Source organism: Netta rufina (genome assembly GCF_964035555.1).
Source record: "Netta rufina genome assembly, chromosome: 9".
Classification (NCBI taxonomy): domain Eukaryota; kingdom Metazoa; phylum Chordata; class Aves; order Anseriformes; family Anatidae; genus Netta; species Netta rufina.
In genome coordinates, this window is record NC_140132.1 from 3,775,767 (window position 1) to 3,796,084 (window position 20,318).

A 20,318-nucleotide genomic window follows, 5' to 3' on the forward strand; every position below is an offset into this window, starting at 1 on the left:
TTAGACAATAATAAACTAACCATATTGATGGCTGAAATAGATGACCATGTTCCACGACTGGTAACATCAGCTATGCCTATGTGTGTCAACAGAGCAGGCACAGCCCCACGATTGGTTATACTCTCTAATTGTTAGTGTTTTTCAAATAGAGGAAAAAAAAATGGCAGTACAGAAAAATAATAATAAAAAAAACTACACACTCACACACCACCACCACCTGTCTGTATGAGGTCAAACTGTCAAACTGCTTTGCAAACAAAGGGGGTTAGACACAAGCCATGCTCTGCTCTGTGCCCATGGGGCAGAGAACAGGCCTTTCTCTAAAGCCTAGCTTTAATTACTAGCCTAAACACAGCCTAAAGAGACACCTAGGTAGAGTCACGTCTGGTCTGGACTCAATCTGAAGTAATAGTAGACATCTGTGATAGAAGAAATGTTTAAACACAGATAGATAAAGGGTAAGATAATGACAGTGAAGAAGGAGCAGACAAGCTACTAAATGAAGAAGTGTGGGAGATTAGGGGGCAGGTGGCAACAGGATTGAATGTATTCAAACGGGAGTGCCGTGACAAGGAAGAGAAAATAGGACACTTAAATCCAAAACTGGAGATTTGATGCAAAGTCATGTACGAATTGTTTAGAGAGGATTGGTGAAATTAAAGTAACCAATCAAGTGAAAGCTGATAGAAAATGTTAGGCACTGCTTGGGTTGGGCAATGATGTCTGTTAGAGAAGAGCTGAAGGGAGACAGAGCCAACAGGGTCGAGGGACCCAACAGACCTGGGAATCTGAATGACCCCAAAAGATGAGGTGTGTATGGGGAGAACTGAGGAGGAGGAAAGGGCATTTAAGCCTCTTTCCAGGAAGGAGGGATGCAAGAGCAATTGGAGAGTGAGAAAGGCAGGACACAGTGCCACGGGACTGTGTCAAAGGAGGATGTAAGCAGTGCGAGTAAATTGGCATATTCACAGGTAACATTTCATTCAGTTTCAGGAGTGAGCAGGGCTTGTTTTTCCACTCACTCAGAGTCAGTCAGAGCCTGGAAAGATTCCTTAGGTCTCTGTGCTGTCAGATGGGCTGGCATTAGGCCAGCATGCTTCAGGTGCTCCCCTAAGAGGCTGTGTTGTCTTAGATTTCTCAGCTTCTCCACTTTGCATTTGAAACCCAGCACTTTCAGTTGCTTTGATTCCCATTTACCCATAGCCACCACAATGTAGCTATCAGTCCTGCCATCCCTCGTCTGTCACTTCAGAAGTTGACAGATCCACTGCTAAAACAGCAAGGATAATCCATACCCTAAGTGCAAAGTCTTAAGAGGCGTTTTAAAATTAACTTGAAACTTTTTCCTCTGGTTTAAGCAAAGTCACCAAGAGCAAACTTCAGGTAGCCTTTCTTACACTTCCAGAGTAGTCAAATGATGCCACAGCTCCAAAGTTGGTTTACAAAGTGTCTGCACTGTAAATTGGAACAGAGAACAAAACCTGACATCATATATAAAATTATTCCCTCGACATGTCTCAGACCCTTCCAGACTTTGCTAAGCTTCATGACTTGATAATAGCAAGGTGTAGACAGGACACAGGAACAAAGCATTTAAAGGACAGAAACACCAAGTCTCTGTTGCACCAAGAAAAGATTGCTGTCAAAGCAGGGCTTTAGCTGCCCTGGCCACCTGCCCTCCCTCTAAGTCTTTGAATTCGTTCAGTAAATCTCTGAACACAGCAATGACTAAGAAGCAGGGCTCACTGTACATCAGTTGCATTTCCAGCAGTGTTCGGGGATATTTACAAGTCCTTGCCACGGCCTTACTGCTGAACTCCTCTGCTGAACACAGAGTTTCCCACATAACTAACAGAAGCAAAGTCTCTGTGTCACCCCAGTGGACAGAGCAGAGCAGGGGCTGTGACCTAGAGCATAAACGTACTGAAAACTAATCTCAGGAAAAGGTGGATCGTGGCCATGGCTGGTGGTGATGCCAGTAACCTCCAGCCCTGAGAGCCTCACACCTGAGCCGAAGGTCTCCTCCCGACCACAGGCGGCTCAGCACAGCGCTCACCATCACGCTGTCTGCACCACGCCTCACCTTACAAGGATGCCTTTAACCTCACCTCTTTGTAAATTTATGGTGAGAAACCGATTCTAATCGTTCCTACAGTGCAGGTTCAGCCCAGGCACAAGATGTTTGGTACTGTCTTGGGGGGTAGGGAGGGTAAGACTGCTGCAAGTAGCAAGCCGCTAAATAAAATATCCTGAAAGCGGTCAAAACAAGACCGAGGCGTTTCACCAGAGCCCTCTCCCTCTTCTAAATTCTCCAGGCTCGCATCTGAGGCAGACGGACTGACAGACACACGGACAGACACAACCCTCGGGGCACTTAAGCCGCCCGGGTGCTGGGGCCGGGTCCCGCTCCCCACTGGGCGAGCCCTGCGGACCCCCGGCACGGCTCCGCGGGCACCGCTTGGGGAAAGCCCCGGGGCCGTGAGGGCGGGCGGGGAGGCGGGCCGGGGAGGAGTGAGGCGGGGCGGGCAGGGCTGCCAGGAGCCGCAGCGGCACCGGCAGCAGCGCCGGGGCCGCGCTCCCGCTGCCCCGCCGCCGGAGCAGAGCGGAGCGGAACGGAGCGGAGGTGCCGCCGCCACCGGAGTCCCGTCACGGCCATGGCCGGCCGCCCCCCGCCCAGGTAGGGCCCGCACCGCGCCCCTCCCCGGGGGAGGAACGGCCCCGCCGGGCGCCCCCTTACCCCGACACGGGGGGCGGCAGCGGGCCCCCCTCCGTACCGGGGCTCCCCGCCGTACCGCGGGGCTCGCAGGGAGAGCGGCGCCCGGCCCGGGGTTGCCGGGGGGGCCCGCTGCCGCACCGAGGGAACCCGAGGGTGTTTGCGAGGGGAGCGGCGATGTAGTCCTTGGGTTTTCCTCTAACTGCTGTTTTTTCCCCTGCTCTAGCGTCCTAAGAGAGCCGGTGAGTTAATCTTAACGAAGCGCCGTTAGGGTGTCGCGCTTAAGCCGGTTCCGTGTGCGGACAGCAGCCGGCGGGCCGGGTCTCGGGCAGGGGCCGGGCAGCCGGCACCGCGCTCCTGACATCGAGCCGCCGCTTACGGGGAGCAGATTAGAGCAAAACTTCCCGCAAGAGGGAAATTGAAGCACAGACAGGAGCAGCCTGCTGGAGATGCGAGATACAGTTAAGCGTAATCTTCAGCTATCACAAGGAAATCGCATTTTGATGACAGCGGGCAGGCAGGAGTATAGAAATTGTGCCCGTTAGGCGCATTACGGACTGGCAGAGATGCAGAGCGTGTGCTGCAGGTGATTACGATTGGTTTTGTTTGGGTCATGCAGCGTCCCAAAGAGAAAGCTGAAATATTAGAAATTTAGGCTGTGTTCACTCAAAAGGAAGGCAGTGAAACGATACAGAGCTACCTGAACAGTCAGCAGCGGTGGGAGGGGGACACGTATTTAATGAGCGATAATCACTTGCATGAAAAATTGCTTTTATTTGTTTAAAAGAAAAAGCTTCAAAACACCCTCTAGAAGAGAAATGACTGAATAGGCTTTCAAATCAATAATTATTTTCTGACAAAATCTTAATAATGCTTTTGCACTTTGTTCTGAATTGCCTAACCTAGGAGGAATAACCCTCTCCCTTGGCATTTAAGGGTGAAGTTAAGAGGATTTAGCTTTTTTTTTTTTTTTTTTTTTTTAAATTAAAAAAATAATCACCATTAGTATTTCCTGTATAAAGCTTCCCTACACACACACCAAGGTGATTTTATAAACTAGTGTTTTATGGGAAGCTGCAGTCTGGGGGTAGAAAGGACTCAGAATTTAAGGACAAAGACTTCCAGCTTGTCTGATCTGACATCCTGTATTTCACTCACTAGAAGGAAAAAATGGGTAAAACGCAATCTTGAACCCAGTAGCCCAGGTCAGGATAAAACAGACATTCCACAGAGATAGACTTAAAGCTACCAAGCTGGCATGCTGTTTTCCTTGCTTATGGTCTTGCTTTCACTGTTAAATGCTTGCTTCCTCATAGGGATACAACTGTCTTCCAACTCCACACAATTGTTGCTAAGCTTTTCATCATCATAGAGAAAGTCTCTTGAAAAACCAGTCCAGCTCTAGAGCTCTGCTAGCTGGTCAGCTCTTCACCCTAGCTAGGCCTATATTACCTGGAAATACTGTCTATTTCTGTAGCAAGGCCAAGACTTAGCTCACTCCTGTAAGCAATGTACCTTTTTCTTCATACTGAAGGATGATTTCCTTTCTGCAGCCTAAGCAAGTCAGCCTTCCTTGCTCCTAGAACTGCAACTCCTCTTTTTCACCCCTTTTATCTCCTGTAGCTAGCATGTTGACAGCTGCTTGTTATTTTTTAATCAAGGTAACCCCCTCTTTGCTGAGCTACATAAACTTCGTATTTTCTGTCTGCAAATAAGGGTCAGAGGATCCCAGAAAAGCTGATAATTAGAAATGCCTAGTCCTGTAGTCACCAGCAAACTTTGGGGAAAAAAAGCACATTGGGACAAATAGCTATTCTTCATACACCTTCAGCTCATCATATCCACCCACCAGCCCCTAGAATATTTGGGGGATTTTAACTGGAAGCTACTTACAGCAGCTGCCCAGAAGCACAAACAATTAACGTTAGCATTTGGGAGTTAGCTTTATAGACCTTACCAAAGAAGGAAGTCTTACTGCCAAAATGTTAAAGAACAAACAGATTTTTGCATCTTCCCTGCAAAATCACTTTAGACATGGGCATGTTTCTGTGGCTGATCTTAGTCACATACACCCAGCTTGCTAAACCAGGGCCAAAGCTCTGCCTTCCTTGCTGACTCTACCATCACACGCAGTGATCACTACGTAAATTTGGGCTGCATGTTAATTTCTGCTCAGTACCTTCCCTTGCTTTCGCTTCCATAGCTGAACGTAAAAACAACAGGCTGTATCTGGATGCCTTCAGCAACCATGGAGCACAGCAGAGCAGAGCCTTTGGGCATCCACTGATAAATTAATTCTCCAGCAGTAGCTCTGGGAGTGAATGCTTACCCTGGGGATCACATGAGCAGTTGCAGAGAACTGCACAGAACTGGTAGCTGTCACTTCTTCTTCAAGCAGCTAAAAGACATTTTTGGTAGACGTCGCAGTTAGGAACCTGCAACTGTGGTCCATAATGATTTTTAATTTATGGTGAATGAACAAAACTGCATTAAGTCCTTAAACCTACCAGCTTGCACTTTGCTTTTTCAGGAGAAAGGCAGGAAGAAAAACATGTGCATTATTTACATAGAAGCCAGGAACTGCTCTGCTTCTGTCCCCTGTAAAAGCTATTGACTACCTGGAATGCTGTTGCACAGTTACCGTTTTTGGTAAAATTGCAGCTTTTCTGCTTAAGCTTATGAAACAAAACCTATAGACATACACAATTTATTGGCCAAGCCTGTTTATCTGAAAGTCATCTTAGCTGACATAGAAATAAGAGTCTTCAGACACTCGTCTTTTGGACTGGCACATGTTTTCAACTCACTTTTTGTGTGAAAACTGGAAAGAAAAGGAGGAATAATGTGTTCTTCAAATGAGAATTAGAAGCATCACTGAGGCTTAGAAGCAACATTAGACTGAATTCAAAAGAATTAAAATGCATTCCCATGAAACACAGATGAGAAATACCAGCTTTTATATTTTAAACAGTGAAAAGAGAAGCCCAAAGAATGTTTGCTATCTTTTATAAACTCACTCTTCATGTACTACAAAAAGTTTTGTATCACCTATATGAAATAAAATATCTTTGCTACATCCCAGTAATACTTGGTATTGCAGAAGACTTAAGCTCACAGAGCATAGATAAAAGCTAAGAAAAGCCTTTCTGATTTTATAGGTCCCTGTTGGAAACCAAGCACTTTTCATATTTGATCAATATGCTAGGCCTGATCAAAGATGCAGAGAGGTAAGTTAAGATATTCAAAGCTAAGAACAGATGCAAAAGCTGTGTTTTTATGAGACGTTTCTTACAGACAGTAGGCATGTTGCCCTTGATCATTTCAGTCGGTAACTTAGACAGTAGCCAGACTGTCTAAGTGTCCTATGTCCCAGACTTCAGCTGGCAGCTGCTCCTGCAGTCCCGCAAAGCCGCCCAGATTTTGTATAGGAGAGAGAACAGATCTGGTGGCTTTGTGCTAAAATGGGAAAAGATGCTTTTAGGAATGAGTGAAATAAAACTTTGATCCTGTAAGGAGACAAAATTGCAGGCAATGACCCAAATTATGAAGTACTACAATCAAGGAACTAAGCTAGATCTAACAGTTTCTTTGAAGGAATCGGTAACGAATTGAAAGCAACAAAAACAGAACACCAGGAAGCAGTACTCTGAATTAATTTGGAGCCATTGTCAGTGATGAGTGGAATGATGGTTCCACTCATGGTTCATCATGTATGACCCATGTATGAAGTAGGCAAAGACTGAGCTACTCGAGGTGACGGGTAGTATTCGGTGAGACTGCCTAGGGTGCAGATCCGTTCTCTGTATTTGTCCACCTTTGCGAACAAAAAGAGAAACAAATATATTACAAATCTTACTGAAATGAAAGAGAACAACTGAAGAAATCTCCTGAACTGTGTATTGCCAGAACTTTAATTATCAGGATAACTGCATGCGTTAGAGCAGTAGATGGTGTCACAAGTTTAATACTCTATGGATGTGCTTTTCATTTGCAAATTAGCATGTGAATTAACCAAATGTTTTCATTGGAGTGGCCAGAAAATATATCTAACGTGACCATTTGTGAGATTCACCACCTTCTTAAAATGTCAGCTTGTATTGTCAATTTGATTGTCAGTGGTGGGAATTCTTGAAATGACACGCTCTGTTCTATTTTCAAGGGGAAATACTTTGAACAGTTCATTAACCTGGCTAACCTGTGTTGTCAAACAGGCAATAATTCTCAGAGGGATGTTTTTCTTCGGTGAGGTCAAGGGAGAAAAATTCCTCTAAAAGCAGAAGCAACTTAGTATTAATGTTTGTAAGTCTGTGGATGAGAAATCTGCTGCCTCCAGCAGTGGGGTTGCGGGTGACAGGAGGAGGGAGACTTGCAGAAGCAGTAAAGAACTGAACAGCATAAATTCTGTGTTTTGTTTCACTAACCCAATATGCACTCTAGTGATAAAACCCTAGCGCTGAGCTTCCAGACTTGCATCTACACTTTCTGCTTTATTTTACCAATTTTACCTAATTTGAATTATTTAATCCAGGCTAGCCTAGCCTCCCGCATGAACTTCATACTTGCATCCATTACTCTCCTCTTTTAGTTTCCTTTCTGCTGCTATGCATCACCTCTCCCCTTCTTACTGCACTGCCTGTAATGGTATCAGTCATAGCATTTGCAGTGCTGCCTATGCTTACCAGTCTTTCTTCTGTATCACCCAGTCCTCTCCTCCTTCAAAACATCTCTCCCCCAGGATAGGCTTCAGAAAACTTCCATGGTAATTTGATTGGTGTCATACTTTGTTCCTTGTGCTGTGCATTTTATATATGTTTTAGGCTATGAGTTCTTTCCAATAATGATCGCAAGCACACTTATTAAGTTAGCAGGGTTTGGCCATTTCCTTCCTCAGCCTTAGGTTAATTACTTTATTATTTCTCATCAAATGTAATTTGTTAAGCTATAGTCTGAGCAGGAGTGAGGCAGAGTTAGGCTGATGGGAGCCTTCATCCACACATGGATAAGGAACCCCAGCACTAAAACCTCCTTCAAGTCACTCCCCGATGCAGCTGTCATTCATCAGCCACTTGGGGCTATGAACATCATAAACTGGAGCATGCACAGAAGCTGTATTTTAAGGCATGATTGGCACCTGCACAGCCAGAAGTCAGGACAGCAAGTCCCATGTTCAGACAGCAGAGTGCTCTGTGTGCCTGAGGTGCTGCACGACCAGGGGCAGACTGCCAGGAGAGGCTGAGAGAGCTCAGCCAGGTGAGGATAGCGGTCCAGGATCGCATAATTCATATGGAGTATTGCTGTTTTTCTCTTAAAAACTAGTACAAATTTAGTATATGCTGATAAGTATTATGATTGCTAGCATTTATTTGGTGCTCAGTATAAATTTTAAATCTTCTTTTTTAGGATTTGCTTAGTCCTGTCAACCTTGGATTATTTTCATTAATCTCTTTAGTTTCCCTCATTAATTTTCTTCACTTCAACACTTGAGTGATTATTATTAAATATCTGGCTGCTGCCAATGTCCATGACACAAAGTAGATAGTCAGCATTTTTTATCACAGCTGTTTTCTGCTGGCTGTGGCATCACAATTTATTGTATACCTAATAAATTCTGCTTGACTGCTACCTAAGAAAAATTCTGTTCTAGATCTCAATGAAGTTTAATCTACAGCTGAAATAAAAGACTTATAAAGAAATCTAACACAGAACCTGATACAGTGCATGTTTCCCAGTTAGTGAAATGTGGTCATCGAGTCCTGTGTAACCCTAGCAGGTCCATTTTAAGACCGGGTCCTACCCTCTACACTCTGTTTCTGAGCTAGCTCCATGCACTAGCTGTAACCAGCTTCCAAGAATTACGGGAGTCATTTCTTTTCTGGAAGAGTTTTGGTTTATTACATGAATTGCTGAAAAACTGGAATTCATTGAACTAAGGAGTTTTGTGTTACAGTTAAAACCTCTTAAAAAGAAAGATGCACAGAATTTAGGATGCCCAGACTTGGATAATGGTTTACTGCCTTCCCAAAAATACCCTGGGCACCCATGTGGTGGAACGTTATATAGAATTAGTGACTTTGTAGCATTAACTAATCAGTTAGATGATGTGTAGGCTGCTTTTTTTTTTTTTTTTTTTTTTTTTTTTTTTCTCTCTCTGCACAGAGGCTAATTTTCTTACTGGAGTGGCAGCACAGGATGTATGGGATAGGTAAATTCAGGAAGCTTGAGTGCAACCGTTCAGCCAAATGCCAGAACAGTTGTAAAAGGAAATGCATTCAGCAGCCCTAAGGGGGCAGCAGTGCTGCCTTGTGTGCTGACCTTAAGTTACTTGAGTTCCTTCAGCAAGAAAAACTTAAGGGGTCCTCGAGTAGCCTCCAGGAGATTGCATACTTCTAAATATGCCTCAGAATTTTGTATACCAGCTACAGTGCATCTCTGCCAGCAGTGGAGCTGCTCATTACATGCAGTGGCTTTTAAAGGGATTAAAAAAAAAATAAAAATGTATCTTAGTTTGCAGAACTGTATTTAAATTAGGTCCTTATCCTGTTCCCCCAAGATTCATTTATAGCTGTCTATGCTATTTCAGTCTGAAAAGGGAAGAGATCAAATCAGCAGGATAACAGTCCAACAACATGCTTATAGATCGCTATTCTATGTTGTCAAGGCAATTTCTTCCCTCTCAGACGAAGATGTGTATTACCATTGTAGATATCCAATAAAAATGAACAGTTCATTTATTTTTAAAAGGAAGAAAATTGCATGCTGTAATAGTGAAATGAAAAACCCATTGTCCTCCCACAAGTCTGGAATGAAACCCTCCCCTCAACTAGAAAAAAATACTTTTTTTCTGGAATATGTACAAATATAGAAGTAATAGCATGGCTGTTGAGGGGTGTAGTTAAATGGTCATGTAATTTTGGCTTCATATTGTACCTGCCAATAAATTCAATCCTGTATACAATATATGCCATAAATCCACTGAAATCCAATGGCCACATGATTGGAATGTCTCAGTGGTTTGCATGATATAATTTAAATGTTAGTGTAGTTTCCTAATGCAAAGCCTTGATGCTGCTTAAAGTGCAGCCATATTTCTAAGGTTATGGAAATCAATACTGTACATTGTGCAATGGGCATCTGAGCATAACACGGATATGTCATGTACAGAGAAATGATTGAATAACTACTGAAAAAAAAACAGAGATGGACCATAAACAAATAACACTAGTGTAAATAATAATCCAAGTCCATCTAAAAAAAAAAAAAAAAAGAAATTTAAAAAAAAAAAAAAAAAAAGAAAAGATGATCTCTTGCTTTTTTTTTTTCTTTTTTTTAAGAGCAAGAGATCATAGGACCATGTTTATTTTGGAATGGATTTCTTTTGGGTGCACAGAACATGACCTGTATATTATACTGTATCTTTCTCTAGCTGAACTCGCTACAGTGATCTCCCACTAGTAAAACAACAGTAATTTTGCAAAACCTGGATTTATGTGTGTACCGTTTTCTTTGTTCCTTTGAATTAGAGGATTAAGACTTTGCAGTGGTGAGCAGAGTAAAATCTAAATGCTCCCAAAGACCCAAGTCAAGAATCCATCTCTGCGCCCCGTGAAGGTCAGAGGAAGAGCACGGCTGGTGCTGGGCTCTGCTCAAGTAGTTTCATGCCTCTGCCCCAGAAACAATGAACACCTTCGGTTTACTTTGTACTGTTTGTTGTGGTCATTTGACACTTTAGGGTTCATTACAGAATACAAAATTGTCACAATACCATGTTATTTTCATTTTTTAAAAAAGCCTGGACAAGCTAACAGTTGTGATATAGGAATTGGGTTTAGTTCATCATGTATGACCCAACTAATTGGTCAGTTTCACTGAATTTACTGTAGGATCATTCCTAGACTATGGTGTAAGTGAATGTGTCTGCATCCGAACTAAAATCGTTCTAACAGAAACACTTATCCTCCTGTCTTCAAGGACCAAACATAAAAAAAGAGCAAGTGGCATCAAAGAGCAATTTCTTCTTTCTCACATTCTCTGCAACCAAATCTTCTCTTGGTTTCTGAGTTGATAACTGAAAAGCCCTGTCTACACGTAGTCTGGTTTATATTCTTGTGTTAGGTGTAAATACAAGAATACTCGATTAGCAAATACACACTTAATCATACTGCACATAATGGCAAGGTTATCTGTGAGCTTATCCTGAGCTCGGTCAATAGTGTGTAGTCCTGCTAGATCCTGGGCATCCCAGGAAAAAGTCAGCAAGTATTTCAGGCCCAGTTATCACAATTTCATAGTTATTCTGAAGTTGATTGCAGAGCAGTGGCTGAAGAAGCTCTGGAGTTGCCACCAAGGAAAAAAAAAAATTGATTAATTAAAATAAATAGCTCAGTGATCTGTTTCATCTCTAGACTCTCAGAGATAAGTTCCTTATACGGTTAGAAAGGCAGAAGATTTTAGGGGACAGAAAAGAGGAGGATTGATCTTGCCAAAAAAAAGAAAAAAAAAATGTTTGGACTGAAATCTCATGCTTTCCTTATGCTGCTTAAGCTGCAAAAAAATCAAGAATGTTGCCTTTATACCTGCCATTTAATCCTGTTAAACATACTATAGTCCAGGGAAAAAAAAAAAGGAAAAAAAAAAAGAAAAAAAAAAGAAAAAAGAAAGAAAGAAAGAAAAAGGCAAGGTAGACGAAAAACAATGTTTGTAATATCTTGATAGAATTATATACAAGCATGTTTTATATTATTAAACACCAGGATAACCAGGAAGGCAGCTTCATTTTTGTCACTTCTCTGATAATGTTATTGTGTTGTTAAAAAACAAACAAACAGACAAACAAAAAAAAAAAAACTCACACTTTTCAAACAGTGGTATTGAGCTCTTCTTGTCTCTATGTTAACACAAATTGCTGTTTATTGACATATTAACTTAGCATCAAAATTGATAAGATTTGTGTTTCATTAGGATATTAATAGGAAATCAGAACAGAATTGTTCAGGAATGTTTCAGACATGTAAATTATGTAAAAATAAGTGTTTTGGATGAACAATGACAGAATGTATTCCTTGGCATTAAAATAACTTCAGAATGTACCCTGACATTTTAACTAGATAGTTTATGAATATAACTGCAGGTGGTCATAGAAACAATACTGGGTTGAAGAGAATAGGACATTTCTGAGATTAATTTAGATGAAGACACTTATTTTTAGACTACTGTATTATATTTCTGGAGTAGTTAGTTAAGGTAAAATCATTGGTTTGTGAACACTACTATGATCCTAAACAATGTTATGAAAGATTCAGCTCAAATCTGCACAGTTTGACTTTATTTCAAATAAAAAGGACTGGAAACAAGAATGTTTTCAGTAGAAAATTTCCAAGCTTCTCCTTTAAATATTGGGAGACAAATCAGCCCCTTCCTACTGTCATATTTCCAAAGCCAGATTTATTATTCCTGAGTAGAAGTGAGTAGGTACAAAGAATTTCCAAAAGTCTTCCTACCATTAGAAACACCCCATTCAGAACATGAAGCGGTGTTCCCCTTCCTATCACACACATAATACTGAGTACCTACCACATTGCACTCATGCTTTTACAGTCTATTTGTTTTGCAATCAATCTAAAAAGGAAAACACTGGAACATCTAGCAAGTTTTGATTAGCTACCTGCATTTTCTATTCAAATAAAATCATGACATACTCATTAGCTTTTAAGTTACAAACATTGTTGTCACCTCTCTCTTCCTTTCAAAAATATTTAGTATCTGTCTTGAATTTAATTAATGAAAAGCTTTTATAGAGTACAACTAAGATCTTTAAAAGGTAACTTTCAAGAGAGGTGTCAGGTAGTGAAATACTTGATAGCACATTTTGCACTCTGACACCCGTTTTGCCAATATTTGATTTGTGCTGCTCTAATGCTTCTAATCAGAAACACACTGCATGGCTCTATGGCAAAAGCTAGTTTAGAATCTTGACAGTGAATTTCAGCTGTATGATATAAACAAGATGCCAAAAATATTTAACAAGCTAGTTAAGCAAAGATTAACATCCTGCACATGAAATCACCAGGTTCTTCCTGTCTTATGCTCCTCTGGTTCTCCTGAAATGCCCACCTGACAGTGTGTGCATAACAAGATGAGCAGACAGAGAAATCAAATTGTTTATTAAATGCAAGAAACATTTAAACCAGGCTTCTAAAAATTACCCAGTGTTTTTTGGCTTGAAAGCCTAATTTGCAGCATCTTGGACTTCATGATTGAAAAATGCTAAGAATTTCCAATTCTAGTTGAAATCTGCGGGAGCTGCACACACATTTGCTGTGTGTTTAATTTGGACTAAGTTTCACCAGATTCCAGCTGTGTCACCATGTTTTTTCCATTATTTTAAAAGAAGTAAGGTCAGATAACATCACACCCTCGGAATATTACACTGTGCTACACTAACAACGTAATCTGTATTCATTTCTCAAAGAATAGGCATTGCCTTCAAAAGTGCAGTAGTAAGGTAAGTTGCTTAATAAATACACAGTTGTTAATATTCTTGAGAGGAAACCCAAGTGTTTTCTCTTTGTCCTTTCTATAGCACAAGAACATGTGCTCTTGTACAGTGTACCTACAAATACTAAGTAAATAAGGAATTTTTGTTGGGAATATTTCTGATTTTATATTGCTGCTCACTGGCTTAGTAGTAGCAAACCTATTACTTTGCTGTAGAGGAAATGAAACTGACTTATTCTGTTCTTTTTGTAGTATCTGGATATAGCGGGTTCAGTCTGTCTCTCTCTAAAATCATCTTCTTGGTCAGTGCTGCCCACTTAAGTTAGGTACACATAAACAATTCAGTTTTTAGAATCCTTCCTTTAACAAGATTTATCTTTCCTGCAGTCAAACTCTCAGCTGTGCATTAAATTTCCCACTTAGCTGGCATGCCAGTGCTCTGTATGATCTCCTCACTTGTCGGGTAGTAAAGGAGTCTCAGCTGATCTGTCAGTCCATGTGAATTTAAGCCTCAGTTCCTTAGTCTTTCCCTACATCAGTCAGCCTTTTTCCTCATCAGACTTTGTCTGGTCCTTACTTGTTGATCCAGAACTTCTTTTTATATCTTCTTGCAATTTTTCCTTAAAGGATTCAGTCACTAAATAAAGGAAGGGAGGAATATTTCGCAGTAGATCACACGAAATTTTGTTAATTCACTTTTACAGTTATTCTTCCATTAAACTTGTCTCTTCTTTTGTAATATTTTTAAAATGTGTTTTGAAAGGAGTCCGAGCATTGCTAATGCTTGCAAAGGCTTCTAGATTTTTATTTTTTGAATTGAAACAGAATAAAGGGCACTCAGGGCTCTGGAAACATGGAAAGTAAAGGCATCGTATAATTATGGGTTGTATAACCCATACAATATTATGTGTTGTCTTTGTTCTTGTTTTTCGTTACTACACAGCAAAAGACCTGGCATTTTTGCAGCTATATCACCGATAAAAAATTAAATGTAAATCAAGATTACCCAATAAGCATGGTGAAATGAGCAATCTCAATATAAAGGCTTAAACTTCTGCTCTTTTTAGCGAGCTAGTTTTACTAGCAACCTGATCCTGTACCTGTTAGACTGCATAGACACTCAGGTCTGATAACGAGGGGAACTATTCAGTATTTTCCATTCCCAGTGAAGTCAGTAGCAGCCAAGGGAGACTGAAACAAGTCTATGAATACCTTAGAAGATCAGCCCCTGGTATTGCCACTGATTACATTCTGCACATGGGTTCCAAATCCATAACAAAATCAGAAAGACATTTGTTTGAGGTATTTATAGAGCATCTGTTTGACTAACCATCTGTGCTCTGATTGAAGTATACACATGGTCCAGACTGAATCAAAACCAATTTTGTGGATTAAAATAGTAACTTTGACAGTGTTACATCTAAGGATTTTACTGCTAGTGACTTTATTGACCTGTTTACATAAAAAGGTAAATTTTAAAACTGCAAAATATGAAAGGTAGCATGAGAAGCAATGTGACTAGTATGTCCACTTCAAAAAGGCTTTGGACTTTGAAGTTAAGGGATTCTGCTTGAACACAGCATGCCTTCCAAAAACCTGTTTGCTTAGGGTCTGGATTAGGCTAGCTGCCTTCCTCAATTTCTGAGTAGCTTTTTGGTTTATTTCTGAGTACAAAGTGAAGAATATGCTGAAGAATTGTGCCGTGCTTTCACTTGTCTCATATTTCTATTTCAAAATAAGATTCATACAGTTTTTGGTGGCAGTAACATTCAGTACAGATATTACCAGAACATAAGAAACGTGGCCGACTGTAGCTTGGAGTTAATTGCACTGAGAAACCTCACTTTGTAAAATTTGGTTCACTTACTTCATCAAGATTATCTTTTCCATGGATCAGTATGTTTTGTATGTTCCAAATGCTGAGATGAGGGATCATAATGAAAAGATGAAAAATACTAGGCTATAATAGGATTAGTTCAAAAAAAATTGTAGTGGTCGCTTATTATTTATTGAACTTGTTCCTTCGGACCAATTACTAAACAGCAAGGTTTTTTGAAGCAGGTTATGATTGTTCAAGATGGTAGGAAATTGAAGTTTCTGATATTGTTTCACAAGATTAATTTTCTTTAGTGATAACCTGGGGAATTCTATAAATTACCTCTTCGTAGTTGATGTAGCACCATCTGCCACATCTGCAAAGAAGGTAATTATTTTTAGGAGCAGCTGTGGTTTTTTGATTAAGTCTTGAGTCATCAAGGTCAGTATTTCTGAATTATTCAATGTAGGAAAATAGAAGCAATTGCTTTGCATTTTGTTCAATAGCAAAGGATGGGTTTCTATTACAGTTAATGCCATAAACCTCATAGCTCTTTGCTGCAGTCTTCCCATTTCCAAGAATCTGTTTGCATTCTTAGTGAGACAATTTCGCTTTGTAGGAAAGAAGTATCAATCATAATTCATGTATCAGTAAAACAGCATCTGGTGGCATATAAATGACTCTGGTAACTCTTCTATTAATGGATGTATTAAACTGAAAATAGCATGCTTCTTAGCATCGGGCCACTGGTTCGGGTTCCCAGCTTCAGTTTCAAAAGGTGAATTGTAAATTTGGATCTCTGACACCAAAGGAAAAGTCATTCTCTCACAAGATCCAGAACATTTTTGGTAGATATTACAGAAGATGTGCACCCTCTACTGAGCACTGTACTGACTGAAGCCCTGCAATAAGCCTTCCTCCTACAAAGATTTCCTCATTAAGCCTTCCATGATAGCTCTAAATCCAATGAGCAAGTCCAAGTCAGATCAGCATTCTCCATCAGGTGCTAAACAAGGGGAGCCTAGGAAAGGTGAGAATTAGGACCTGAAGCCTTCAACAGCTTGCTTTATCTTGCAGTGAAAAGGCGTTGATCTGTGCCTGATGACTTGAAGGACTAGTGCTTTGTGTAGACTCCTGATGTGCTTCAGTAATGAGCATAGGACATGAATGCAGACTTACCATTTGATGATGACACAACCACATCTCTGCAGCAGTTTCTTTCAGCTTTCTGCTGTTGAGAAACTAATGATAGCAGGCAACTTCTCAGAAAGACAGAATAGTTTTTCACTAGGGAGTTGATGAAAAGTTGGCCTATCTGACTGGCTTTGCTACAGAGCAAAAGGTGGCACAGCAGAATGGCCTGAGGAGGCTCTCAAGAAATCACATAACATGTTGAAAATTGAAGCTTAGAAAGGAGTCTATTAAAGAGAGGAAACTGATCTAACGGAAAGAAGAGGTAATTGTAAAAGAGGTGTTGAAAAGACAAACCTGTGTTCTGTGTTGAATGAAAGACCCGTGAAAGTAGCTAGACAGAACCTGATACTGTGCATCTGCTTGTGTTGTGAAAGATTTCATTTTGTGATATTGGATGGCCAACCTGAAGAAACTCAGCTGGGTGCTCGTTTTCCCATCAATTAGTATGTGCTGCTGTGTATCTGCTTTGCATGATACCTATGGTGTTCACGTAACTGACTAGCAGTGGTGGCAAAGATGTGGGTGTATGTGTTTCTCTGTACTTCGTTTAGAAAGTGTACATCCATAAACTCACTGAAAAACAGCTGAGGAGTCTAAGACTGTTCCCAAATGTAACTCTTATAATTTTGCATTTATGCATGAAATTTTTTCCCCTTTTCAGTGTTTGTGAACCCTGACAGGGTGAACTGCTTTGCAAAGAGTGAAAAGCTAGAGTTTGTTCTACTAGCACAGCTCCAGACCTGAACTGCAATGCAGCACAAGGATAAGGGTTTAGCTCTACAGCTACAGCACAGGAAACATGAACCTTTAGACAAAAAAAAAGAGCTCCAAAGTTTTATAGATCCTCCTGAATGTGTTGCCCCTTGTTCTGGGAAACAGTTACTGGTTTTACCTATGCACAGAGTAATCAGCTGGACGTGAACTATATCTCTGACTACTGGGATAGCTGGCATGAGAATTTAGGTTTATGAGATTTCAGTAATTTCAAAGACAGTTGCTTTTGCCTTTCTGAACTTCAGTCTGAGACGAAACTGTTTCTCATTCAAAACATATAATAACATTCTACATTTATTTCACTCATCAAATAACTTTAACTAAGTTTTCTATATTTACAAATGAAAAGTCATTTATTTTGGAAAGTAAGCAGATTTTAAAGAATCAAGAAGATGCTATAGATCTTTTTGCTTTCCACATGACTGGGAAGACTGCTTTACTGCTGTATGGAAGTTGCAATGCGTTACCCCTAACTGGAGTACCATCCAGAAATAGCACAGATTTGCTGTTACTCCAGAGCATGACTCCTTAACTTTATTTTCTAGCTATACTTTAATGCATTACTCTATTTGTACTGTTTAATTGAGGTCCAAAAGGGCCAGCAGTTAGCAGCTACACCATCATCTTTGTTCTTTTAGACTCATTGACACTCTGCCATGTGAGTTCAGTTACCTGCACCCAGTACAATTGAGAGCAACACTCATTGTCAACATACCAGCTCCCTGCAGGGCAAAGTCACTCGGTCTTTCTGTAAGGGAAGAGAATGAGAAAACAGTGGCCATTGTTCTTCAAGATGCAGGTCAGGCTTGATTATAACTTACTATTAGATTGCACAAGTGATGCATCTTATAAAAGGAGGCCATGCACAGCCTGTGCTGGGAAGTCCTGAGCTGTACGGAGTACAGAGGAAGCCGCTAGTCTAAATGTGGAGTTGTCAAGGAGGGCACTTCACTTATACGGTATTTGACCTTTGAATATGATGTTCTTATTTTTAATGAAGATATAAACCTGAGTGACTTCATATGTTTAATGTCCTTCATTCTGCTAAAGAACAGCATATAAGGCTTACAAAGTGCTATTTTGCGCTTTCAAATCCCAGAGAAATACTTTTATCTATACAATCTCAGCAACAGAGTGGTATTTTGTAAACACCCAAAACTCTTCCTTCTAAATACAAATGGTACTGGTATTTTAGAGAGTACTGGGGGTATTGCACCTTTCAAGTAAAGTCAGGAAACATAAAGGTCTCCTTTATGTTTGTGTGTGTTCAGTCCTCCCTTCATGAATCTTCCCCTTAGTTAGCAATGAATAAGTGCTAAATTAGTTTTATATTTTTCGTTCAATGTCCTAATTCCAGTGTATAAATTTTGTGTTCTGTGTTTGTTTGTTTGCTTTTTCCAAAATGTATGGAATAGTACCTCACATATCAACAAAGTTACCTATCCGTGGAAGTGGGAATATCCATATCTGGTCCTAAACAGATTATCAGGGATTATTAAATAAAATACCTGTACATGAACCTTTGAGAGAAATGTAGCCTTACTGATGTTTGACTGTGGATTTGTGCAAAAAGCTGAAAGTAGCTTCCTCGTAACACATTGACTTAAGCTCTAGTGAAGGTGACTTAATGAATATTCATTTTAGTTTTCAGTTGAGAAAACTAGGAGATTTCATGTGGTCTGTTATCCTGTCAGAAATGATGACAGATTATTAAACCACGGTAACCTGTTTGCTTACTGTGGTCTATCACCATGTGTTCCGTATCTTCTCATAGGTAACTTGCAGTGAATTAAAAGAACCCTACAGACCCAATTTGAAAAGCAGAACATGATGCTGTTGGGTACTCTAGGAAATTTCTGGAGAAAGAGGCCTTTAGCTCTGTATGGCTTCTAATAGCTGTCACACTATGTTCAGAGAGAGAAGTTTCACTAAGCTTGTGACAAGTCAGTTATGATGTAGAGGGAGATCTTACCAGGCTGGCCTGAATGATTCCAAATGTACTGTTCAAGGGGTGATACCAGCTCTGCATGGAAATAATTTGTTGAACTTACTTATCTTTATGGCTGTGTCTTTCACATCAACATCATCCCAAAGTGAGTGTGGCTTTGCAGTATACAACTGGCTCACAAAACAGACTGTGCATGGCTTACCTTTGCTCTAAACCTACAGTATAGCAAGCTGTTCTGCCTGGGTTACAGAATTCAACCACTCTTGTTGTGTGGGTGTTTGTTTGTTTGTTTACATTTTAGTCACTACACCTTAACTTTTTCAGCAAATGTTTCTTTTTATAATGTCCACCCGGGTGAATTAATCCAGGAAGTATTTCATTTGCTGTTCCAAGCTGCTTACTTATAAAAATGAGCTAGTTCCATGTTTTACAGTATGATTCAGGAGAGATGGATGTGATTACAGGCAACTATGTGTTATTCTCTAGTCTTCAAAAAGCAATGGTCTGCTATTTCATATTCATGTAACATTGCTCCAGAGAGTTGTCCAAGAAAGGAAAATTAAGGTAATAGATAGGATAGTAATGTCAGCAAGGAGACTATAGACAGCTTCTTGTAATCGAGGTTTAAGTTACATCTCTTTAATCCATTGTAGTTTTGGCATCATTTGAGTTATCTACGTAGCTGAGTCACTGGAAAGGTTTTTGGGGGTTTCTTTTGTGTGTTTTTTTCTTTTGTTCTTCAGCAACTTTGAATCTCCACTGATGCAAGAACTCCCAGAGCACCAAGGCAACAGCACAGACAGTTTGGGAAGCAGTTTGGGAAGCTCTGTCACAGCATGTAAAAAGGTAACTTCTAAGTTTATGTTATTTTCAAAGACATATATATCCTGGCTTATAGCTCTTCTTTTTAGCTTTTACTTTTATTGAGAAATACAAAATTTAACTGATGCCTAAAGAAGAAAAGGACTGATACAGAAAAATAAATTCTGGACGCTGTTATGGTATCTTGCAATTTTGCATGCATGGTCTATACTTGTCTTGCTGCAAAATATATTATATACATGTGGGAGGTAAGTTTCCTAAGTATTTCTTGTTTTCCTTGATATCTGGCAATGTGAAATAAAAGTCATAAAGAGCATGGATAATTTCAGAACTGCTCTGTGATAGGTTGCAAGTTTCTGGGTCCCAGCCCGAGGATCTAGAGCTTTGCTTCTCTCAGGTCAAAATGATGCGGGGTCTTTCATGGAAGGGAGCTTTTCTGCCTTCCCTAGTATCTTGCTAGAAGAGTTTCAGCAACTGAGGAAGCAGTATAGATATGACCATTGCTGCTTTTGTTGTCTCAAAATGGCTTTACATGTATTTATATAATTTGGAGGATA

At 40.3% G+C, this 20,318-nt stretch overlaps 1 protein-coding gene across 1 annotated transcript in view; it reads left to right on the forward strand.

Moving 5' to 3' along the window:
- The window catches only part of SPHKAP (SPHK1 interactor, AKAP domain containing), a gene marked incomplete at its 3' end in the record, with an annotated part of 94,413 nt that overhangs the window by 23,486 nt on the left and 50,609 nt on the right, over positions 1-20,318 (forward strand). Inside the window, exon 2 of the mRNA XM_084292008.1 lies at positions 19,683-19,785. Coding sequence (XP_084148134.1) covers positions 19,683-19,785 — 103 coding nt within the window. The remainder of the gene's footprint in view (positions 1-19,682; positions 19,786-20,318) is intronic.